The sequence below is a fragment of the Lepus europaeus genome, chromosome 9, assembly GCF_033115175.1.
Source record: "Lepus europaeus isolate LE1 chromosome 9, mLepTim1.pri, whole genome shotgun sequence".
In the NCBI taxonomy this organism is placed as follows: domain Eukaryota; kingdom Metazoa; phylum Chordata; class Mammalia; order Lagomorpha; family Leporidae; genus Lepus; species Lepus europaeus.
The window spans coordinates 30,544,692-30,570,241 of record NC_084835.1 but is presented as its reverse complement, the minus strand read 5'-3'; the positions used below and the strand labels follow the sequence as shown (position 1 = coordinate 30,570,241).

General features: G+C 46.7%; 1 protein-coding gene across 4 annotated transcripts in view; it reads left to right on the top strand.

Annotated features, from left to right (window-relative positions):
* ARHGEF3 (Rho guanine nucleotide exchange factor 3) overlaps positions 1-25,550 on the top strand; it is a 336,022-nt gene that overhangs the window by 251,303 nt on the left and 59,169 nt on the right. Inside the window, exon 1 of one of the 4 annotated variants that reach the window (XM_062201119.1) lies at positions 9,068-9,315. The exons of the other annotated variants lie outside the window; for them this stretch is intronic. Coding sequence (XP_062057103.1) covers positions 9,220-9,315 — 96 coding nt within the window. The 5' untranslated portion in view covers positions 9,068-9,219. Of the gene's footprint in view, positions 1-9,067; positions 9,316-25,550 lie in introns of those variants that run through there. 4 annotated transcript variants of the gene reach the window in all.

The following is a 25,550-nucleotide window of genomic DNA, read 5'->3' as shown; positions in this document are numbered from 1 at the left end:
GCAGAGGCTCCCTTAACTTAGCTCCTGCAACTTAGCTCCCACTTAATCAAAGTGCCCAGTTGTCCACACTGTCCAGCCCCTCTGTAAAATGCATCTGGTGCCCGCATCAAGTGGACATTTTCAGCTAATGGGGCGCTCTCTAGCACAAACACCAGCCAACTTCTGCTCCCACCAGATGAAACATATACTTGTCAGAAGTCCCCAAGCCTGTTTCTGCTGGTTGAACTTGTTCTATAATTAAGCTCTTCTGCACATGCAGTGCCCTCCCCCTCCTTCTCCACCCCAGCCCCAGGTCTTTGTTCAGGTAAACATCTCAAGCCAACTGCCCTCCTCCAGTTCCCTACTCTACAGCTAATTTTTTAAAAACTTAAATGCAGTCATGCCTTGTGGCTATGAAGATAAGAGTGTTTTTAATTAGAACTCTGGGTAGCAGATTGTAAATCAAGTCCTAAGAGCCAGAGTCTGTCTCCTGGTGGGTGGCTTAGTGGTTGGTAGTTCTTAGAGTGTGGACTTGCATATTTTTCCTTGTATCTCTGATACACCCAGATGTATAGAACATGCTGTCTGGTACACAGTAGTTGCTCAGTACATATGGGTTTAGATGAGCAAATAAGCAGCTCCCTGTTCTCATTCTGCATTTTGATGCTACAGCCATTGTGCTTATGACCCTCGGGTACCTGTGTCCTGAAAATCTATTGTTGGAACATTTCTAAGGAGAAGGAGAGCTGCTAATACTTCTTTTTTTTTCTCTTGAAGATTTTTATTTTATTTGTTTGAATGGCATAGTTAGGGAGAAACACAGAAAGAGAGGAAAGACAGTGATCTTCTGTCTGCTGGGTTACTCCCCAAATGGCCACAACAGCCAGGGCTGGGCCAGGTTGGAGCCGGGAGCCTGGAATTCCACCTGGATCTCCCAAGTGGGTGTCAGGGACTCAAGCACTTGGGCCATCTTCCTCTGCTTTCCCAGGTGCAGTAGCAGAAAGCTCAATCAAAAGTGGAGCAGCTGGGACTCCAACTGGCACTCGTATGAGACACCTGCATTGTAGGTGACAGCTTAACCTGCTGCACCACAACACAGTCTCTATAGCTGTTAATATGTCCAAATCACAACACCATGCTGCTTAAACAGTGTTCATTGAAAGTGTTTATCAAAAATGCAAATTTCTGGGGTCTATTGTGAGAAAAATTTCAACTTACTAGCCCCTAAGTGAGGCCTAGTGAGATGGATTTGATAAGCTGTCAGTGTTGTTGCAAGTGTTCTCTGGAGGTGCTGTCCCCCTAACTCTCCAAAAGTCATGTTGGTATCAACACGTAGGTTTTCAAATTCAAGCCCAATGATATGAAGGCTGCTGTGTTTCACTGTTACACACATTTCCCCTAACATTTCAACTTCTCTGAAATTGCAATATAATTGTCCTATAATTGGTCATGTGATACAATTGATTTAGCAGTATTTTCTCTTATTTAAAATTTTTATGTATTTTGATTTTATTTGAAATGCAGAAAGACACATTGAGGAGGAACAGAGACAGAGATCTTCCATCTGCTGGTTCAAGTCCCAAATGTCTGCAAGAGTAGGGCTGAGCTGACCTCAGAAACTTGAAACTCCATCTGGGATTCCCATGTGGGAGGCAAGGGCCCAAGTACCTGAGCCATCATCTGCTACCTCTCAGGGTGCACATTAGCAAGAAACTGGAGTTGGAAGTAGAGCCAGGACTTGCGCCCAGGCGCTCCGATATGGGTTGCAGATGTTCCAAGCACCATCTTAACTGCTATCCCAAAATGCCTGCCCCTGTGTTTCTTAAGAATCCAAAATAATAACATTTGACAGTGTGTAGCATCTTAAATTTTATTAAATAGGGTACTTTTGACCAGTCTGTAGGCGATGGAGGGAGAATACCTTGTCTATTCAGAGCTGGACTCTACATGTTTTAGTTTCTTATTTCTGCTTGCAATGGTTAGTATACAAACTCACATAGATGCATACATTGGCTGTAGTCCTAAGGGAATAAACAAGGTTGGAATATAACAAACTTATTGATTTCTTGGCCCCCAGATATGGAATGTTCTCAAACAAATGCAGAATATCTGTAAAGTTCAAAGGTCCTTCATAGTGTCCAGAAAACATTCCAGCAGCTGGGTCAGTTCTGTGAGCAAGCAAACTTGATAGGCATAAATTCAAGGTAGAAAGGTCAGGATTCTTATTGCAAAATCTTGAGTGAGACAGGTTTTTGGTCACACATGTTGTTCAACCAGAAATACCATACTCATTTATCAAGAAGATGGTAAATTAAACCCTTTGGGGCTTATATTTAATCCCTAGATTTGCATTTCTACCCCCAAAAACCACTAAATATGGTTGCAAAGATTGTCTCAGGAAAGAACAAAATTTGAAAACTTTCTTTTCCCTTCCTTGGCTTCTGCTTATATTTCATTTAGATATTAATTTTCACTGGTCTTCTGAACTACATTTTCATATCTGAAGTAGTTTGAGAGAGTTTTCTGGCCCAGCCCCATCCCATCCTATCTGTTACTCCCATATTCCTCTTAGTTCTCTCGTCCTTTTTGTGTTTTATGCAATCTATTACTTGTTTAAGGGTTTGGGTTTGGCATCAGGGGTGATCAGGCATAGCAATGTACTGGGACTTCTTGATCCTCAAGTGTTATCCTTTTTTTTCTTTTTTTCTTTTTCTTTTCTTTTTTTTTTTTTTTTTTTTTGACAGGCAGAGTGGACAGTGAGAGAGAGACAGACAGAAAGGTCTTCCTTTTTGCCGTTGGTTCACCCTCCAATGGCTGCCGCGGCTGGCACGCTGCGGCCGGCATACCGCGCTCATCCGATGGCAGGAGCCAGGTGCTTCTCCTGGTCTCCCATGTGGTGCAGGGCCCAAGCACTTGGGGCCATCCTCCACTGCACTCCCTGGCCACAGCAGAGAGCTGGCCTGGAAGAGGGGCAACCGGGACAGAATCGGTGCCCCGACCGGGACTAGAACCCGGTGTGCCGGCGCCACACAGCAGAGGATTAGCCTGTTGAGCCACGGCGCCGGCCCAAGTGTTATCCTTTGTTCCATCAAGCCCAAGCTGATATTTAGCACTAATCAGTGATCAAGGTCTCAAGTGGAAACATCCTTGAAATCAAAACCAATAGATTCTCTCTCTCTCTCTCTCTCTTATTTACTTGAGAGGCAGAGTTACAGACAGAGAGAGAGAGGGAGAGAGAGAAAGACGGAGAAAGAGGTCTTCCATCTGCTGGTTCAGTACCCAAATGGCCAGGGCTGAGCCAATCCAAAGCCAGGAGCCAAGAGCCTTTTCCAGCTCTCCCATGCAGGTGCAGGGGCCCAAGCAGTTTTGCCATCTTCCACTGCTTTCTCAAGCCATCAGCAAGGAGCTGATTAGGAAGTGGAGCAGCTGGGACTCAAACCACCATCCATATGAGATTCCAGTGCCACAAGTAGATGGTTAACCTACTACACCACAGTGCCAACCCCCAACAGATTCTCTTGACCCTGATGCCACTTTTCAGTTTTAATCTCTTTAACACAGAATTTCTCAACAATGGAACTATTGATATGTTGGGCCTGCTAATTCTTTGTTGTAGGGGGCTATTCTGTGCATCAAAAGTCTTCAGAGCTTTCCTGACCTCTACCCACTAGATGTCAGTGAGACCCTGGCCCCCTCCAATGACAGTGAAGAATGTCTCCAGACATTTCCAGTGTCCCCTGTGGGGCAGATCACCCTGGTTAAAAACCACTGCTTGGGAATGCACCTGTCTGTTATATACCATTGCAGATATTTCCTCGTTTTTTAAAATATAATATTTAGTTTTTTATTATAGTTTTTTTTTTTTCATTACAACTAATAGTGCAATTATCTCATTCAGGAGAAAGAAAAAGACTATCACTTATCTGGGTCTTCAGACTTGTTTCAAGAATGAGATCTTAAAGAATTAAGTCTTCCAGATTTATAGTATCCAGGGTTATGTTTTTGTAAATCCTGTCTGGAACCACAGGCCATGTCCCCAGGCAGGAGGAGAGTAATAGTAGTGGTGTGATTTTTGGAGAGGGTCAGTGCTCCATTTGTGGAATGGAATCTGGTGTTCTGTCTTTTTTTTTTTTTTTTTTAACCTGTCTAGCAGTAAATCACAACCTGATCTCTCAGAATTCACTGCCAGAACATAAGGCTTTTTCTCTTCCTTTCCTCCCAGTCAGGACTGAAGTTATGGAGAGAAGAGATCTTGGCCATTGACTGGGAATGTCTCAAATGGGAGGGTAGGGGAGAGGTTTTGGAACACATGTGTGCCCAACATGTACCTACATGACCACGTCAAATTAGCAGGTAGAAGAGACGCCCCAGATTCCAGGGAAGCAGCAGGAGGTACACATTTGAAGGCTAGGCTTCGAGGGACTGGCTAGTGTCACGTAAGCTCCTTCTGCCAGTGCGCACCTTGCTGCTGAGGATATAGTTGATAAAGACCACATTTTAAAATCAACCATATTGGGGCCGGCGCTGTGGCATAGAAAGTTAAGCCTCCATCCTGTAAAGGTGCCAGTTTGAGCCCCGGATGTTCCACTTGCCATCCAGCTCCCTGCTAATGCACCTGGGAAAACAGTGGAAGGTGGCCCAAGTCCTTGGGTTCCTGCACCCACGTGGGAGACACGAATGAAGCTTCAGCCTGGCCCAGCCCCTGCCATTGTGGCCATTTGGAGGGTGAACCAGCAGATGGAAGATCTCTCTTTCTCTCTCTCTCTCTGCATTTCAAATAAATAAATAAATCTTTAAAAATAAATGAATAAAATCAACCATATTGTTTAACACCTGCTTGGCAGAGGCTCTGGAATATACAGAGAAGAAAGGAGAAGGTTGGCTGATGGAGCACCTGACCTATAAGAAGCTCTCAGTACATATTCAATGAATGAGTGAACAAGGCTTTAAAAAAAAAAAAAAAGCAACTGTTGACCCGGATGTGAAGTATGCATATCACCAACAAGGCAGAACACTGTACTGCTGGTTGAGAAGATTGTCATAGCCTTGTTAGCTCCTGAAGGTTTAACCTCAACTGGACTTGTTCTGCACACACTCACAGCACCAGGATTTGAGGAGTCAATCGATGGTCCCCTAACCATGCCTGGTTGTCTGCTCATCTAAGAGGGAGACTGCCAGCCGAGGGTTTGCGTGGGGAGGCCCACCGCTCTAGCGGCAGCACAAACGACCCCCACTCAGTACAGGCAAGCCTGCAGCCCTGGACTTGGCACCGTTCCTAGAAGTGCAGAACAGCCTTCTTTATTTCAGTCTCCAGGCTTCTGGCTTGGGAGGAACTGCCTGGCTGTGCAGCATTTTATAGGATTATAACTGGTTGTGCCGAAGGCAAGTTCTGAAAGGCACTTTGTGCCCTTGCTTTGAGGGAAGCTGCCTGTTAGAGCAGTGTTGTTGCTGAGCCTGTAAACACACACACCCAGGCAGGATGGGGAGCGGTGGGCTCCTGGGGCTGCTTACCTGGTGCTCACCATGGGGCTGGACCAGCTTCCCTCCACTGTGACACTAGCCTCAGGGCTGTGCATCGGAACCTTCCTTGTGGGACAGCCTGTTTGCTGACATTCTTTGCGCAAGCATGCCCCTGGTTAGAATCCCAGCCCGACTGCAAAACTCCAGTGGTGGAGAAGTACATTACACAGGAGCAAGATTCTGAAGTCTGGGCACAAGGTGGAAATTGCACTGAGTCAAAAATACCCTTGAGAAGTCTTTAAATGTCTTAAGGACCACATACGTGCTTGCATGTACCCAAAATTGCCAGCTTTGGTGTACAGGCTTGGATATACCCAAAGTATATGTTTTTAAACACCAGAATTGCATTCAGGGTGCCTGTGTTGGGGGAGGCATTCATGCTATGAGACCCTTGAAAGAATCAGCAGACCACCCAAGGGAATTTGATTCTCAGCTTGCCTTTCACATGCATTTTGGAACTTGGTGGGGTTTTTTTGTTTGTTTTGTTTTTGTTTTTTGTAGCATTCTGAGTTACTATGAGCCATTAGCAATCACTCTTTTTCTGTCACTCTTGGCCGATCATGTGTAATGAAAAAGTCTAAGTTTGCTGTTTATGTGTTGTGCATGTAATATATGCATTAATTTTTATGCTTCCAATATCATTTAAGGAGGACACAAAACTGGTTTAAGAGAAAATAGATATGGCAGCCTTGTGGTCAACCAGTAGAATTATTCTTTGCTCTTCAGTAATATTGAACTGCAGGTTAAAGGGCCCCTGCTGTATTTCTTAGGGTTTATTTATTATTTCACTAGATTGATGGTTACGTCTGACTCCCTGTTCAGTCCTGAGGTTACTACTGTGAACAGCCCCACACCAGGGATGTCAGAATTTGCCTAGGAGACTCTTTTTTTCACCAAATGCTAGATATATTTTCCAACCAGAGAACAAGGCTCAGTGAGCCCCACTGGGGATCCAAACCCATCCCCGGGGGCCAGTATCCTGGGCAGCAGGTTAAGCCTATGCCTGCAACAGGCAGCATTTCATATGAGCACCAGTTCGAGTCCTGGCTGCTCCACTTCCAATCCATTTCTTTGCAGGTGTGCCTGAGAAAGCAGTGGAGGATGGCCCAAATGCCCCTGCCACCCATGTGGGAGACTTGGGTGGAGATGCAGGTTCCTGGCCTGTGTCTGGCCCAACCCCAGTCATTGCAGCAATTTGGGGAGTGAACCAGCAGATGGAAGAGCTCACTCTCTCTCCTACCATCCCCCAATTTTGCATTTCAAACAAACAAATAAATCTTAAAACAACAACTGTCCTCAAATAGGCAGTTGGCAGGCAGAGTTTTGTAGTTGATGGTTGGGTCGTGGAGGACGGGGAGAGGGTGGGAGTAAGGAGAGGCACTAGGTTCTTCGGCTCAAATCCTAGGTGGCCAGGCAGTCACTGAGTGTGGCCTGTCCAAGCTTGAGCGTTGGAGAGAGAGTGACGCACTTGTGTGAATTCCCCATCAGCTCAAGCTGAAAGGATGAAGTTATGTTCAGGAATATCAACAGGCAAAATCAGTGGGCCTGGGGCACTCTGCCACCCTTACCTCTTCGACTACTTCCTGTCGCTTCAGGCTGTGTATCTGAGTGTGGAAAGCTGCTGTCTTTAAGACTCAGCTGGAATTCATTCAGGAGCTCCTGGACATATAGAGCAAAAACTGGCTGGCTAAACCAGGCCAGATGCTTTCTGCCTCCAAAAGCAGTTTTTCTGCTCCAGCAGGGTAAGAAGATGAGTGGATTTAGTGCTAGGGTGTGAGCTTGATAGTGGGGACTAAGAAGCTGTTTGTATACTATGAGATGTCCTCCCCAGGAAGTAGGCAACACCAGTTCTGACCTCAGCTGGAAGCAGAGACCCCCAGAACAAGGACCAGATAGCTCTATTCCCAGCATCTGCCCCACACCCAAGAAGTGAAGCAAAGACAGCATCTCTCCAGACACCAATAGAGCCATGACTCTCATATGAGCAGGGGAAAAATCAACAGTTCAGCCTACAGCATAACTTTTGAGATCATAATTTTACTAGGTAAAAAAAAAAAAAAAGCAAAAAAAAAAAACCCCCACAACTTGGATGGCGTTGTGGTACAGCGGGTTAAGCCACCACCTGCAACAATGACATCCCATATGGGCACCTGTTCGAGTCCCAGCTACTCCAATTAAGATCTAGCTTCCTGCCAATATGCCTGAGAAAGCAGCAGAGGATGGCCCAAGTGCTTGGGTTACTGTACCTACATGAGAGACCTTGATGGAGTTCCAGGCTCCTGGCTTTGGCTTGGCCCAGCCCCAGCCATTGTGGCCATTTGGGGAGTGAGCCAGTGGATGGAAGATCTCTCCCTATAACTGCCTTTCAACTAACTAAATAAATATTCCTTAAAAAGTAATTTACAGGGGCCGGCGCCATGGCTCACTTGGTTAATCTTCTGCCTGCAGCGCTGGCATCCCATATGGGCGCCCGGTTCTAGTCCCGGTTGCTCCTCTTCCAGTCCAGCTCTCTGCTGTGGCCCGGGAGGGCTGTGGAGGATGGCCCAAGTGCTTGGGCGCCTGCACCCGCCTGGGAGACCAGGAGGAAGCACCTGACTCCTGGCTTTGGATCAGCGCAGCGCCGGCCGTAGTGGTCATTTTGGGGGTGAACCAACGGAAGGAAGACCTTTCTCTCTGTCTCTCTCTCTCACTGTCCAACTCTGTCTGTCAAAAAAAAAAAAAAAAGGTAATTTACAATTTCCCAAGAAACACCTGGATATACTTTTTTCTTGTTAAAAAATAAAAAAACTTAAAAAACATTAGCTGGAAGCTTAGGATCCCTTTTGTCCTCCTCAGCACAAAGGAACTGGTACATGTGGATTCTTCCACACGGCATTTAGTGACAATTACCTATAAATGTGTCTCTATAGGAAATATATGGTATTCTTTAGCAGACGTGTTTTTCACACAAGTGGTATTCACTGTGCTTCCTGTGCAGTGATTTTTTAAATTGAGCCCAACACAAGGGAGATCTTCCCGGGCCACACCCACAGGCGGGTCTTCCTTCTGAGCGCCAGGGACAGCTTAGTCCCTGCACTTCTGTGCTCCCTGTTGATGGATATTACCATTGTTTCCGCGTTTGTTTTACTGCCTCCGCGAGAGGGACTCTCCGGTGTGGTGCAGATGTCTCCGTTTGTCAGAATTCAAGACACCGTACACTTTGTAGGGTGCACTGCACTGTCAGTACGACTTTGACCCTAATGACGTTTGAAAGGAAACTGTCCTGAGAGCGAGACCCTGTGTGGGCCTTTACAACGCTCGCTTTTCCACGGCAGGCCCCTTCCCTCCACCTCCCCGCGGCCTCGCACCCTCCCAGAGCGCCGAGGGAGCAGCCTGAGAGCTGCGGTCCCCGGGGTCGGGCGGCTCCCGAGGCGGAGCCCCGGCGAGAGGCGGAGGTCCCCGCAGGGCGCGCTCCCGGCTGCACCTGGGCAGGCCCCTCGCGCGGGGGCGTGGCCGCGCCGGCGCCCCGCCCCCCGCCCGCGTTGGGCGTGTCCCGGAGCGGCCCCGCCCCTGTCGGCAGGAGCGCGGAGCCCCGGGTGCTGCTGCGCTAGAAGCCGGCAGCGCGTCTCGGTGTAGTCGCTGACACTTAGCACCGTGGACCTGGGAACCCATTTCGCTTGGGAGTTTTGTAGTCGCTTGAGGTCAGCGGTGACATCCCAAAGGGCAGGCCCGGCAGCCGCCATGGTGGCCAAGGATTACCCCTTCTACCTTACGGTCAAGAGAGCGAACTGCAGCCTGGAGCTGCCCCCGGCCAGCGGTCCGGCCAAGGACGCCGAGGTAGGGTCGCTCTGCGCGTCATAGCCGGCTCTCTGGGTGCCCTCCCCGGCGCTCTGCTTCTCCCTGCTCCCATTGTCAGCCCCTGTATGCCTGTGCCTTCTCTCTCCCTCTCCCTCTTTTCTGTCCCCTGTGCCTGTGCCTGCGCCCGGGAGCAGCACCTCCCCGCCCCTCCTCTCTCTCTCACGTCCTGCGGGGGGCTCAGAATGTGGCTCTTCTTCTGTCTAGCCCCGCAGAGGGACTTTCCCATGCAGTTTCTGCAGACGTGTGTGTCAGCGAACAGCTACTGTTAAAGCGAGTATTTCCTCTTGTCCAGACTGGGAGGGCAGAGCCAGGTTCTTGGGGACCCCAACAGACATCGCACCTGTCAGACTTGGCCTTGCAGCTGCTTTGCAACAGAAACGGGACACAAGCCCCTCTACTTGCCATCTGAGGCCAGGGGTCTGGGGCTCATTGAGTAACTGGTGTGTCTTCCACATGGATCCTGAAAAATGAATTAAAGTCTCAGGGCGATGGACGCAGCCTTGGGACCTTGGATGCTTCTCTCTGGGAACTTTCCCTGGGACCTTCCAGCCCCCTTCAGTCTGCTTCTCCCTCCTGTTTGTTTCTCCTCTGGCAAATCGCTCAGGTACACAACAGTTGGCTTCAGGGTCTTAGGGAATACAGTTGCTTTCACCAAACAGCAGCCTTGCTGTGGCCACAGCTACAGCAGAAGCCACAGCACCTGGCTCGTCTTGGCCACTCGTGTGTGTATGTGGGAGATCTCCACTCACCCCACCTGGCAGCATAATCACCAGCGGGGAGTCTTTAGGCAGGTGTGCATCCGGGCCTGGCACCGCACTCTTAGGCTCCCACCCCCTTGGCACCCTGGGGTCTGCTGGGCTGCCTGCACTTGGCTCACTGAATTGTGTGTGTTGGGGAGGTCGACATCAAAGATTCCCCTCTTCTAAGGAGAGCTGCTGCAGGCTGACAGGACTCTGGCCTCCAGAGGTACTCAGCTTTCTGTACCCCCCACCCACACTGCAGCCCAGTTGAGTATCTTCTCAGAGTTTTTGTGGCCAGCAACTGTGAAAGTGAGGTGACCCTGATGGCATTTGGATTCTGAAATGTTCACAGGACAGCACCTGCCTAGAATTCAGGTTGCTCAGGCTTGGAAAGGATATAATGGTTTTCCATTGGGAGCTTCATAATTGAATGAATGTAGGAGCAGTGGGGTTGGTGCCTTCTGAAACCCCTTTTGGGAATAAGAAAAGCGTAGCTGACTTATTTAGTCAGTTCAAGTGGAACAAAAGAATAGTGAGAATAGCTCGGGACTCTGACTGGTCCTTCTTGTCATCTGTGCTTTTGTATAGCTTAGCGTAAGGCTTAGTAAAAGTAGTAAAATTCCTGCTTATTATTTTTCATTCTTACATGTAGGGTATGGATATGCCTATATTTCCTAAATGTGATTAGAGGAATTACCATCAAATGTCAAACGTTGATTTTCTTCATTGGTAGCTGGTCCTGGTTATGAAATGACTTATTTGCCTTTTATGGGGATGTCTTGATGTGAGATAAAGGATGGGAGAGGAATGATTGTTGGAAATAGTTGACTTTTCAGGTAGCATCAGGGAGGGTTTGGGTTTTGTCTTCGTTTTTTAGTATTTAAACCAGAGGAGAGATAGCTTTATATATCTTGAGGTAGTCGTGTCTCTTAGCTTTTTTGATCTGATAATGGAGACAGGCAAAACTGAAAAAAGAAACCCAAATGAATTTAAGAGCTGGTTTTCTGGTTTCATTATTAGCACAAAAGGCAGCCAGCCAACCTTTGCAGGCCTACCTTCTCCGTAAGCAGTAATATACTTTCTACCAGTAGGTGTCCTCAGTATTTGTAAATGTCTTTAAAAAAAAAAGCATTCACTTGTCTTATGAAAAATATGATTATATAATTGTTTATAAAGTAGTTATTGAATATTAACTTAGTGTCCGGCAGTAGTCTTTTGTTTTAAGATTGACCAGTTTCTTTGTAGCAATATTTGATGATTACAATGAAGCAGAAAATGGGTCCATCTAAAGGCTTTTCTAGGAAAATAGGACTCTTGGCTCTCCATAGACAGTTGCTGCGGAGCACCTGTGCCCATTACACATGCAATGGCTGTGCCTTTCCAATGTGCTGTCAGAACAGGGTGCACAGTGTGACACTGGCTAGTGCCTTGTAGTGTTTGTTCTGTCACTGCACCGAGTATGCTGGGGAAGGTCACTTAGGAAGGGACTTGCGGGGAGTAGGAGGACGTCATGGGTGTCTGTTTATTTGTCAGTATACGCTTGAGTGAAAAATAGGCAAAGGATTCTCTTGAAAGCAAGTAATAACATTTCTGCTCAAGATTTAAGTGCTTTGTAGTTTTTAAAATTTCACTAATAATTTCCCAAAAGAACTATGTATGTTTCAAATTTTTTTATGTTCTTTAAGATCTATTTTGTACTTAAAAATTTCCCAGTGTGAATTGTGCATCCTGATATTGCGTGTCTGTTGCTACAATACTGCTACTTAATCTGGTATTTCTTAGGACATGAATGTTTGGGTTGGATTACAAATGTTTGGTTTTAATACCCATAACCAGCTCAGTCCTGCCAGCTCTAATCATTAGTCATGAAGTCTAAGGAGCTTAGTCAATGGCTCTGGACTTTAACCAAGAAATTGGGTATGATCAAATTTATTTCTTCTGATCATTGATGTAGCTTTTCTCAATTTATCTCTGTTTTCATATTGGTTCCTGCCTTCCTGGGTCAGCAGTGACCAGCTGTTGTAGGCATATTAGGTATTCCGAACACCTGATCAAATCACTGAGAAGAAAACTGGTAGCTCTAATGAATTACACTGATTTTAAGTTAAAAATCACTAGTTCCCCATGGTGAGGTTTACTTTTAAAGAGTAAAGGCTCAGGGGAGTGGACACATTGGCTAAAGCCATGAGAGCCTGATGAGGAGCTTTTGAGAACCTTAGGTCCATTTTATTTTGAAAATTCAAAGAGGCACTTCTGCTGTTTCAAAGAATACATCTGACAACCTGGTGGACACCTTACTCTTGGTTTTAAGATTTGCCATCTTAGATGTTGGTGAGGATTAGGCCTGATTTGGTTCGTGGTATTTATAGCCATTGCCTTTGTCTCTTGGTAGTTTAAAATTGGCAGCACATAGGCCATATGCCTATCTTGTGAAGATTTGAATACGTCCCTGGATCTCATGTGTGCAGGTTCTGATTTTGACTTGGCCCCCAGCCTCGCGTGGCCCTGGCAGTAACAGCAGGTACTTAGAAATGATAGAGGTCGATTCTTTTTCTGAGTCTGCCGTGGTTTGTGTCTCTCTTGAGGCCCTAATCATGTTGTAAGGTTAACATAAAGCACGCATTATTCTCTCCACTTTATGATTAAGGACACTGAAGGGAGGTGACTTGCTGAAAGCCACAAAGAAAATCAGCAGCTTGAGCCAAGATCCACTGCCAGATTTCCTGATGGATTTAGTCCAGCATTTAATACCAGCATCCCTTATAAGATCTAAGGGTGTTTACCTCTGTAGAAAGAAAGGCTGGAGAATACAAAACTTAATAGACATGCAAAATGCTTTAAAATAGATCCTTTAAATATATGATCTTGAGCACTTTATGTAACTAATAAGGTACCTTTTAAGCCTCAGCTCTGAAGGGCATGGTGAACCCTGTGCTCCTCTGTGATTTTTGCATCCAGCAGTCTACCTGTGTGGTTTTTTTTTTGTGTTTTTTTTTTTTTTAAGATTTATGTATTGAAACTCAGAGTTCCAGAGAGAGATTGAGAGATCTTCCATCCACTAGTTCACTCCCCAAATGGCTGAAACAGCCAGGGCTGGGTCAGTCCAAAGCCAGGAGCCAGAAACTTCTTCCAGGTCTCCACGTGGAAGCAGGGGTCCAAACACTTGGGCCATCCCTTGCTGCTTTCCCAGGTGCATTAGCAGGAAGCTGGATGGGAAGCGGAGCAGCCAGGACTCGAACCAGTGCCCATATGGGGTGCCGTGGCACTGCAGGCAGCAGCTTTATTCACTACACAACAGTGGCGGTCCCCAACATGTGCATTTGAAAACTACACACTTGCAGCTGTAGTTCCTGAATGCTAGTTGAAGAGCTCAAGGGTTACTGGTTTCCAGTAATTTATACATTTCTGGAAATGTGTATCATATAGTATTGACCTGACAGTGTAAAATGACCAACTACACAGAAGTAGTCATAAGGAGTTACTGCAGTTAGATTTCTCTGATTTCTTGAGATGACTTAAGTAGACTCCATGAATCATGTGACCTCAGACGTCTTGCTGGATGGGGAGCCACTTGGGATTATGCAGGGAGAGGCCACCACTTGTGGGTGGGATTTAGTTATGGTAACTGGGACCTCATTGTGAGGCTTGTTCGGCTGGAAAGTATCTTGGGGGTCTTGGTTGGGCCTCCAGGATACACATGATCAAGGAACAGGTTTATTAGAAAACCATACATTCACTTCACTTCACACGTGTACATTTAAGACTGTTCAAGGCATCAACGCTGGAATAAGATTTCCTGAGTCCCAGTCATTTCTACCACCCACAAATACTGTGGCTTTCAATAAGCTCCTGTGCCTCTGTAAGCCTCGGGTTCCCACCGCTTTCTAAAATGGAGATGATGGTGGCTCTGCCTCCTCAGGTCATAGTGAGATGATTCATGTGCACTGCTTAGCATAGTGGCTGACGTGTAGTACTCATTAAACATGAACATCATCAAGACTTCTACACCTCAAAAAAGATCCCTAAAATGGTTTTTAAGAAACACCACGGTCACCTTCTTGGTCTCCGAATGTGGCTTTATGGTCCACAGTGCAGTGGGGCTTTAAGTCTTCTTGTCACAATAATCCAGTGAGGGTAGTATGATTGCCCTCCTTCGAGAAGAAAAAAATTGAGGCTCAGTGCAGGTCCCAGGTTGGCTGAGCTACTAGATGGAGGAGTTGAGTCTCACATACCGGTCTGACCCCAAAGTCTGTGCTTTCCCAACCACATCACAGAGCCTCTGAATGACTAGATCGTGGATCTTCTCGCCACATAATATGTGAAGGGTGAACCGGCCTACCTGAGCAAATTGCCTGATGGTCGAAGGCCCATTTTCCCCCTGTGCTTGGGTGGGAGATCTCGCCATTAGTCAGTGCTTGTAGCAGCCCACCTCACAGAATAGCAGCACCCACTCTAGTGGGGGTTGCAAGCCCCACTTTGGAAGAGTTCTGGTAATTTCCGTTGTGTGTTTCTCAAAACCAAGATGCTGATCTTCGGCAAAATTCTGCGTGCTCAGCTCTGTGGAGGTGACACTGTTAGTTCTTCTATTAGTCATTTTGCTTGTCTACGTGAACTACCAGCCGTCCACACAAACCAGGCCCAGCTACCATCTGGATATTTGCAAATTGTGTCATTTTTATCACGACACTCTGAGATTGCCTCTAAAATCCTGGACCTGTGCCGCTGTTTTCATAGCTACTGAAAGAAAATAAATCACTGATCACATCTGAATGTTGCAGAGGCCTGGGTAAATGTAGTTGTCGTTGATGGGGTGTGTGTGTCTGTCTGTCTGTCTGGAAGGGCTGCGCTGTGTGTGATGTATGTGTGCATTTGCCTTCCATAATTTGTCAGCGGCAGTACCGGGCGGAGGTCACACATGAAATGAGGAAATTGCCGCGATTGCTTTGTCATTTATTCTTGCGGTGTTGGCTCATGGATTGTCAGGAGGGAAGGCCAAGGCCTTTCATTTTTTTTTTAATAAATTGACACCAGTTACTAGCTAAGAGCAGATTGTGTCCCGAGTGAATCATGAAGCGCTTCAGAGCCTTTGACTGGCTGGACAAGGAGTGGTTCTCAGCAAGTCTAGAAACACTTGGGTTGGAGGCGTTGCGTCCATTTCCAAGACGGCAGCCCCAGTTATTAGTAAACTTCAGTTACCTGGAGCTGAACCAGAAACCTTAACAGTGAAGTCCTTATACCTTTTTCTTTCTTTCTGGCTACTTAAGATGAGGAGGAAGGGAGTTATGAAACAGGCTTTTTATCTATTTTTTTCCTCCTGGGGATTTATGAAACAAACAAACAAAACCAGCCTTCAGGAAATGACCCAGGGTCATGGCATAAGAGAACCTCAGAGTGGGAAAGGCCATGGAAGACATGGAGCCCCGTTCCTGCTGTTGGAGCTCTTCATTCTGTCTGAACATCTCCGGGGACGGAGCGCCTGACCTTTTCAGGCTTATACTCTGATTTTGTTCAGTATGGCTGATGAGCAGATCCTACACTGCTTTCTGGAGCTGTGTGTCATCCCCCACTACCTTCCCATGTGTCTTCCCCTGCCATATTTGAGAACTGCTCTCTCCCCCACCCCACATATGCGTGCTCTCCCTGCCTCTTCGTCCAGTGGCTTTCTCCTGGCTAGACTTTCCTCCTTCCTCCAACTTTCCACATGTGACGTGTCCTCTGTCTTTCCCATCTTCATCGACTTCTTCTCGACATCCCAGTGGCCTGGAAATCTTGATTATTGGTCAACCCAGACACTCTGTGGTGCTTTATCAACAAACAAGATTTCTTTATGTTCCATATGCTGTCTTTGACAAGAGAAGTAGACTAATAAATGGAAAAGATTTTTGAATTAAGATGATGACTAAAGATTAATATCTTTATAAGTATTATATAAATATTTAGCAGAATATGTAAAAGAATATACAAGCTTTCAATCAACAGATGGGCAAATGTGTACTAATAAGCAGTTCACATATCAGGAACTGTGAAAGTAAAGATTATTTAAAATGTTCACTTTTTTTTTTTTTTTTTTTTTTGACAGGCAGAGTTAGTGAGAGAGAGAGAGACAGAGAGAAAGGTCTTCCTTCCTTTGGTTCACTCCCGAAATGGCCACCACGGCTGGCACTGCGCCGATCCGAAGCCAGGAGTCATGTGCTTCCTCCTGGTCTCCCATGCGGATGCAGGGGCCCAAGCGCTTGGGCCATCCTCCACTGCCCTCCCGGGCCACAGCAGAGAGCTGGACTGGAAGAGGAGCAACCAGGACTAGTACTCGGCGCCCCAACCGGGACTGGAACCCAGGGTGCCGGCACTGCAGGCGGAGGATTAGCCAAGTGAGCCACAGTGCCGGCCTAAAATGTTCACTTTAATAGGAATTATAGAAAGGAAAAAGGCTAACAATGATAAGATACTGTTTAATACCTAGCTGATGTTATAACTATTTGATAGACATGATAAAACTCACTGCTGCAGATGTCACAAAATAGCGTATCTTGAGCATGTTGAAAGACAAAAAAGTTTCAAACCTTGGGACTTGGTGTTCTAGCTTTTGAGGGGAAAAGATGTGTGTCCAAAGTTGTTAATAGGGACATCATTTGTAGTAATGTTCATGCTTTATACCTGTGCATTTTATAGGTATCCAAACATTTGCATATTCTTTGACTCACCTGAGTATAATAATCCTCATTTTTAAAGATGAGGATACCAAGGGTCAGAGAGGCCAGTGATTTGTCCAGTGTCACACAGCTAAGAATGGCATAGCTGGTGCTTGAAGTCTGATTGTGTGGTTCTAGTCTAGCATCCTAAGAATGGCATAGCTGGTGCTTGAAGTCTGATTGTGTGGTTCTAGTCTAGCATCCTTTCCTGCTTATTTGTAATATCCAGAAAAGTCAACAACCCCTCTGTGCTCTAATAGGAGCAGAGGGGATTCGCTCCATGGCCTGTGGCACAGGGGCCAATGGCATCATCTGCAGCCATTACCCACTAGCACACAGAAATACGCTAGTGTGCCTGGGAAACACAAAAAGGAAAAACATCCAACATAATTTTGTATATCATGTAACCAGTTTAAAACTGTATCTATGCAAATGCGATGTAATGAAGTGGGAGAAGGGATATGGCATTCAGAGCAGGCCGTCCTTTCTCCTGCCCATTAAATTCATCGCCCTGCCACCCTGCATCCAAATAGCAGTGGGTTATTTTCACATGCGTTATCTCCTGTGGATCTTGCACCAAGGGAAGGAGCTGGGTAAGACAGGGACTGTTCTTTTTGTTGTCAACTGAGGAAAGAGAGATTGAGAGAGGTTACGAGGCAGGGCCAACCTGGAGCTCTTGGCATGTCAGGGTGTTCACTTAAGCCAGCTGTAAGCAGCACTGTTTGGCGGTGTTCAAAGTGAGCCCTGCTAAAGTTAGCCAGCAACGGGCATTTGACACAACGATTAAGGTTAACCTGCATCCCATTTCAGAAAGTTTAGCCTTGAGTCCTAGCTCTTCCTATTCCAGCTTTCTGCTAGTGCACACTCTGGGAGGTCCCAGCAACCCACTGTGAGACCGGATTAAGTTTGGGCTCTGGCTTCAGTCTGACCCAAATCTGGCTGTTGTGGGTATTTGGGAAGTGAACAAACAAATCTCACACTCACTCTCTCTCTCTCTCTCTCTCTCTCTCTCTCTATATATATATATATATATACACACACATACATACATACATATGTATATATAATATACTATATATAATCTGTCTCTCTGCCTTTCAAATATTATTAATTAATTCATTAATTAATTTTAGTCAGAACACCACACTCAGTGACCTTGTCTTCAGGCCAGCGAGCTGGAGAGCCTTTTCCATGGCCTGCCCTCTGGAAGATCTAAGCTCCAGGCCTTCTTCTGTATTTGATAGATCATTGTTAGGGGAAGCAGAAAGCCTGCAAAGAGTGGATAGACACAAAGCTCCATACAGGTAGGGACACATCTTAAAGTCGTGTCCTTATGAACTCTGCAGATGTACTGTGTGCACTGAGGGTGACAAAGAATAAGGAGAAATACGGCCTTTCCTGAGGGGACTCATGGCAGGGTCTCGAAAAAAATATAAACATGAATGATTAGCACTTGCCACTGTTTGGAAGTCTGGACTCTTTCTGGAGGAAGAAGCCATAGAAGACAGAAGGATGCAAGCTAGTGGGTGAGGAGAGCCGGGCTGATGACGGATGAGCTTCAGGCCTGGACACAAGGTGATCTCTCCGTGTGCTACTTATGTTGACAGGCTAGCATTTCATAATCCCTGAGTGAGGCAGGCTTGTCAAGAATGACCCTGGGCAGATACAGAGGGGATAACTAGAAGTCCCTGGTGAGGACTGTTCTGAATTTTTGCCTTCACACAGATTGGGGAGGGGTGTGGGTGGCTGGTCAATATCCTGTTGGGTTTCCTCGGTCTCAGTTCATTTTTACACATCGCATCAGCCTTCCTGCTTGCTGCCTGGTGATTGTCTTGGGTGCTTCTGGGTGTGGTCTCCCAGAGGGGTCGGAAACCACTGTGAAGAAGGAAATCAACTTTTAGAAGAGAGAAAAACTGATAGTGGCTTCAGCGAAAGCCACAGGTGCATGGTGAAGCAGCAGCTCCTTCCACTTCAGCTGTTGAGTGGTGGCTTGTCAGCATCTGAAGGGACACCTTGTTTTCTCTTGTCTCTGAATGCTTTGTGCCCAGGCTCTAGGGTCCTAGGAGAATGAACTTGGTTTTGACAACAACATCGAGGAATGTGAGCATGCCTTGGAAGTCTCTTAAATGCGGCATCCAGGAGCAGGCGTTTGACAAATTGGCTTAGACACCTGCTGGGTTAAGACACTGCTTGCATCTCAAATCACAGTGCCTGCATTGCAGTTCAGCCTCCATGTCCAGTTCCAGCTTCCTGCTATTGCACTGCGTGGAGGCAGCAGGTGAGGCCCAAGTACTTGCGTCCCTCAGGAGACCTGGTTTGAGTTCTGGATTCCTGGCTTCAACCTGACCCAGCCCAGCTCTGGCTGTTGCAGGCATCGAGGAAGTGAACCAGCGGATGGAAGATCTCTCTGTGTCTGTGTTTCAAATAAAGAAAAACAAATGAACAAAAAATTATAAGGCAGCGTCTATCTCTGGTTCTTAGAAGAGCGTCCTACCTAGCTGGGGACAGGACACAAAAAAGCTCAGCTTCTTAGGACTTCAATCTGTTTCTGGCTGGAGAGGACAAGATTAGATCATCACTCTCAGAGAATGGTTTCAGACCACTTGTGGCAGCACAGACGATACAAAGACAAGTCACAAAGTGATTTTAAATCACTTTCCTTTTTAAAAAAGATTTATTTATTTATTTGAAAGGCCGAATGACAGAGAGAGAGAGGGAGACAGAGAGAGGGTTGGAAAGAAGTCTTCCATCTGCAGGTTCATTCCCCAGATGGCTGCCATGGCTGGAGCTGGGCCTATCCAAAAGCCAGGAGCCAGGAACCAGGAGCTTCTTTCAGGTCCCTCACATGGATACAGGGACCCAAGCACTTGGATCATCCTCTGCTGCTTTCCCAGGTGCAGCAGCATTCAAGTCCTAGCTGCTCCACTTCCAAACCAGCTCCCACATGGGATGCTGGTGCTGCAGAGGGTGGCTTAACTTCTACACCACAGTGCCAGCCCCCACTTTCTCTTTTCAGTTCACCGCATATCCTTCTGATTCTGTTGAGCCTCATTTTGGAACTGTATCCCTTGATGATTTCTGTTTTTTCCTAAGTGCGGGCCTCAGGCTTAGCTTCAAGTATGCAATGATATCCAACAAGAAGTTTAAAAGTTTCATTTTTAAAAGCTTGTTTCTGTTTCTGGCTGGTGATAGAGATTTTCCATTTAAAGGGGCAATGCAGTTTATTTTTATGTCTACCTAGGTAAGAATGAGTAATTTGAGGAAACATTTAAGTACATAGTAGTTCTCATGATATGGACATGTGGCAAAAAAGTTGTCCAGGTAGAACGCAGAGTTTAGAAACAGTGCAGCAGGCATGTTCTGAGGGCTCCTGTCCTGTAAGGTTAAAATTCTTTTAGGAGTTACTGGTAAGTTCTTAAGTTTGGGCTCAGGCACCTGCAGACTAAAGCTTTAAACACTGAACAGAGGTGCCAGATTTCAGAAAGTAAGACTGTTAAATAGGTAAAAATTTCTTTTGATTTGTCATAGAAAACAGTTTTGGACTACATGTCAGCCAACTAAAAATATAACATTAGATTTCTGCCCTACGAACAGAAATCTTTTTTTAAATTCAAAGATGGGCAGGTGATTAGCATAGTGGTTAAGACACAGATTGGAAACCCCGGGTCCCACCCCTGGGTTGGTTGCCTGACTGTGGATTCTGACTCTGGCTTCCTGCTAATGTGCCACCTGGGAGACAATGGTGATGGCTGAAGTGATTGGATCCCCGCCACCCACATGGTAGATGTGGGTTGAGTTCCTGGCTCCCAGCTTCAGTCATGGTCCAGCTATTGTGGGTATTTGAGCAATTAATCAAGCAGTGGGAGCTCTAAATAAAATAATAAAAATTAAAAGAAAATAGCTTCAAGAACGTCCCAAGTGCCAGCTGAAATGATTTAACCCATTTTCTTTCTTTTCCCCCTTTCTGCTAGGGGGAAGGATTGGGCAAATTTACATTTTAATTGGAAGCAGTCATGGAGTGTAGGAGCTTGGATTTGGAGGTCAGACTGAGCTGAGAGACTTTGGACCAGGAACTTGTCCTCTAAGCCTCTGTTTCTGCATCTGCACATTGCGACTTTCCAAGGGAATTGTAACAGTGAAGTGCACATACAAAGGGCTTTCCCAGAACAGGGGCTCGACAGTTTGTCACCAGTAGCAACATGTAATTCGAGTGAGTCCCAGTTGAATAGAATCTTCATTTTTTAAGGTTTTTTTTTTTTAAAGATTTATTTATTTTATTTGAAAGGCAGAGTTACAGAGAGAGAGAGAGAAGCAGAGACAGAGAAATCTTGCGTCTTCTGGTTCACTCCCCAAATGGCTGCAACAGCTGGGGCTGGGCATCCATATGGGATGCTGGCACTGCAGGTGACGGCTTTATCCACTACGCCACACAGCGCCGGCCCCTAGAATCTTGCTTTCAACGGGCCTGTCCTGAGCTCACTCCAAGTTGGCCTTGGGCATTTTATGTTTTTCTCCTAAATCAAAGATGGTCTAAGCACACTGGCAAGCTTCGCATTCATTCCTGCCAGAGAGAATTTAAAAAATCTGGTGCGGTTTCATGGTTGTTGCCAGGATGACTTTCAAATGGGGGAAGAGCTGCGAGTGGAGAGCTACCCTGGCTGTACCAGGAGGAGCATGTCCTCCCTGGGGTCAGCTCTTACCTGCCACTCATCACTGGCAATCTTAGCCAAGCACTGACCACAGACAGAACCAAGGCAAGCAGGTGAGGATGGATTAGGATGCTTTGAGTTCTCAACACCCCATTCTGTTAGCAGGGTGCGTTCTTTGGTTGTAGATAGGTCTTTTATTTGAAATGTGGGGAAGCTCCACAGTATACTAGAGTGGAGCTGGTGAAAAGTCAGATAACTGAAAAATGACCCCTGCTACTCTTGAAGGGTCAGGAAATGTTTATTGAGCCCTAACACACTCCCTGCCTAGGTTTAAACCAGGAAGAGGTATGCTTTCTACCCTCAAGAACTTCCACTTGACTTTGATCCTGTTGTTAGCAAAGCTAACAATGCAGGAGAAAGGGGGTGGGAAGCAGGTGCTGTCACTGGGGAGGTGGCCATCCAGTGAGCCCACCAGGGGCTGGAAGCTCCCCACCCCTCCCTAGTTGTGGCCCAAGGTAAGGGCAGTGGCTGCTGGAGGCACACGAGCAGGTGCCTGAGAGGTTAGGGTGAGAGGAGCTGCTTAATCCAGATAGGCCTTGCTCGTTTAATTCATGGCTTCAACTTTTCCACTTCCTGCCTCAGTTTCCACCTCCCTTCCACCTCTGTACTCTGTGTCTTTCAGGATTCCACCAGGTTTAGGAAGTTAACAGTGCTATGCTTGAGAACTCCGTAGGCTTGGGCTCTGTTCTGGCATGCGATCTCAGGCAAGATTGTTAAACCCTCTGAGTCCTAGTTGCCTGCTTTCTGAGATGGGAGCATTAATAGCACTCACTTGAGTGAACTCGAAGACATGATGCACAGGAAGCACTTCGGCACAGCCGTGCCCAGCGTCAGCCTGCCAGCTGCTCTTACGTTGTTACTAAGGTTTGTGTCCCAGGAAGCCAGTGTGGGGGTGGCAGGGAGGGCTTTTAAATCAGGTGGGTTTGAACTCAGATTTCAGCTCTGCCAGTCAATTACTGTTATGACTTGGAGCAAGTCATTTCACTTCTCAGAACACCTGCTTCCTCTTCTATAGAATAGAGCATAAAATGGGGGGTGCTCTGTGGAGCAGATGAAAGTGTGTGTGCCAGCATCGGGCCTGGGTGACTCTGGCTGACTCCACAGCTCTTGCTGCCTCCTTCTCCCCTCCCCCAGGGATCCTGTGGTTCACATCTCACTTCACAGTGGGAACACTCACACCTGGGTCAGTGGCTGGACCGCTTCTGGGTTTCTACAAAATTGCTTGAATCTGTGAGGAGGCAGCACTGAGTTTGGTTACTAGCCACTCACCATGGTGTGGCCGGGTCAGGTGGCTCCTGTTCCCCTCTGCATAGCCTTGCTCTGTGAGCTTGGGCATACCTACCCTACCCTTACCCTCAATCGTAACTCCTAAAGGTGATAGAGGAAGGCATTCATGGCTGGTCAATGAACCTTCGCTCCTTCCGCCTCCTTTCCCAGGAAAACTGTTCTGCAGGTTAAATCCCCAGCAGTCTTCTAAAGGAACCCTCCCCTCTGCCAGTGGTCCACAGTGGAAATCACAGAAGAGCTTCACGCTCCCCTCACTCTACCCGAGGAATAAACACTGTGTTTCTTTTACATCAAAGCTCCTCTTCTGGAAACTTTTTGGTCTATGTGTGTGTGTATACATTTTTATATGTATATATAAGCATAGATATAAAATATTTGAAAGAATGTTAGAAGAGGAAAGACAGGTCTTCCATCCACTGGTTCGCTCCTCACATGGCCACAAGAGCCAGGAGTGGGCCAGACCAATGCCAGGAGCCAGGAACTCCATCCAGGTTTCCCATGTGGGTGGCAGGGACTCAAGTACTTGAGCCATCAGCTGCTACTTCCCAGGCGTATTAACAGGGAGCTGGGTCAGACACAGAGTAGCCCGGACTGAAACCTGCACTCTGATATAGGACATAGGCATCCGGCAGCTTAACCCATTGCCCCACAGCACCCGCCCCTCTGGAAACTTTTGCTGGCACTTCTTACCAGTTACCTCTCCCATGGCTAAGCAGTTTTTACACACCCAGCAGTCAAATCACAGGTTTATATTTTGCTTGTTTAAGTCACCTGCTAGTGTGTCTCCATTCCCCACGATTGCCTTGTAATTGAAAGGGGCTGAGAGTGGAGAGCAGAGCTGTATCTCTGAGGCTCCTCGCCGCCTTCTGTCATATTCACAGCCTTCTGAATTTTAATAGACTGTAGCTAATGATACATGTGGGAGCATATTAATTGCTGGGAGTTAGAAATAACACATAATCACTATGTTCCAAGATTGCAAATGTATAGCACTGACAGCCAGTGTTTGCCGTGAGCCTTTGGAAAAATCCATGGTTAGTGGGCAGTTTTTTTCAGTTTCTGCCATTAAAATTCACTACAGAATGACAATTGTTTCAACAAATAAAGTTGGCCTTGTGTTCTGCATGCATGAGCACATGCACACACACACACACACACCTCCCAGGGAATAACATTTTGAAGTTCTAAGTCTGCTCATTTCAGATATGTGGGGGCAACAGAAAGGCCATATTGACTGCATGATGGAGTTCCTACATCACGGTTTCCTGAACAGCATGCCTTGTACCTTATTTTTCTGCAGTACCATTGCTCAGTGGGTGGTAATATGTTAGCTGAAAACCAATAGTTTAAAATTTTTAAAAAATGTGTTCCCATCCCAACCAGTGCCATTTTCAGGTTTTGCCAAATTCTGTTCTTGGTTGGAAGCAGAATGTTCTGAGACACTCAAGTGCTTTGCTCCCTGTCTAAGTGTTGGCGTGTGCTGCTGACACTGGGAGGGGTAGTCTGTGCTTGGAGAGACAGCTAGGGAGTGACAGGAAGGTATCTTATGTTTCTCTCTGGAGTTCACATCTTTGCAAAGCTTGTCTGTCTGATAATCATTGTTCCTGTCACAAATAGAAACTGGGCAGCAGAAGGGGCTCTGTCAAGTGCTGCTGCAGACCTGGTGATCTTGGTCAGATGCCCCTGAAGCCTTCACCCAGCAACCCAGTGTGGGACCCTCAGGCCTGGCCCCATCAGATGGCTGACCCAGCCATTGGCCTTAGTCACCTGAGATGTGCTTGGTAGAAGAGATTCAGCTGGAACAGTCTGTCCTTTCTCTGAGACATCGAGATTAAGATCAGTGTGTCCCTTTTCATCTCTGCACTGTTTTTTCCTTTTCTGGAAAGCAAAGATAATGCTGAGCTTCAGAAGGTGACAGGTGAGTAAGAGAGAGAGAGGACACGGCTGTGGCTCTGTTTCATCCTTTCTGGAAGCCAAAGGTAATAACATTATCTTGGTGAAAATTTCAACCTCGCACATCTGACAGGTTCAATGCCTGGAGTTCCTGTGATTGTCTTAGTCCCAGACAATATCGGGGAACTGGCAAGACTGGAGGTCAGCTCTTTGAGGCCATAACGCAGCAGTGTTGTAGGGAAGAGTCACCTGCAGGCTCAAGACCCTTCTTTGGGCTCCCTCCCCGCATGCGGGTCCTCATCTCAAGATTTCACCTCTTCTTCGGTACAATGTTGGATCTGGCCAAGCCACAGCCTGTTCTGCCCTGTGCAGCCAGAGAGCTTGACTAAGCAGATGATAAAGCTGCAGGAAGAAAGAGGAGACAGGAATGTGGAATCAAAACACATGGTCTCATAGCGGCCTCCACAGCCAGAGCCTGGGGGAGGTATGTGACTGTGGCAGGTGACGTGGAGCTCCAGCTTAGCCCGCAGGAGAATGGAGGATGGCAGGAGAGCTGACTGGGGGAGACACCACTCCTCTCTCTGGACGTTAGAAATGAGAGCAGTGACTTCACACTGGCCGTGGGCTTCCTGTGGAGCAGGCCTGTGCCAAGCACACAGTGTACATCACCTCATGTGATCCTCCCACAACCCTTTGAGGGAGTGGGAGCATCAGCTCCAATTCGCAGAAGAGGGAACAAATCCCTAGAAGTTACATTGCGGGCACAAGGTCATAGGGTGTTGCACTGTTGCCTGAAGAATTGGCTCATATTTTACCCTTAGATCCTTTGCAAAGAATCAATACATTCGTTGGGCCTGAGTCTTAAGAACTGTCAAACTGCTGCAGAGGCTTTTTGC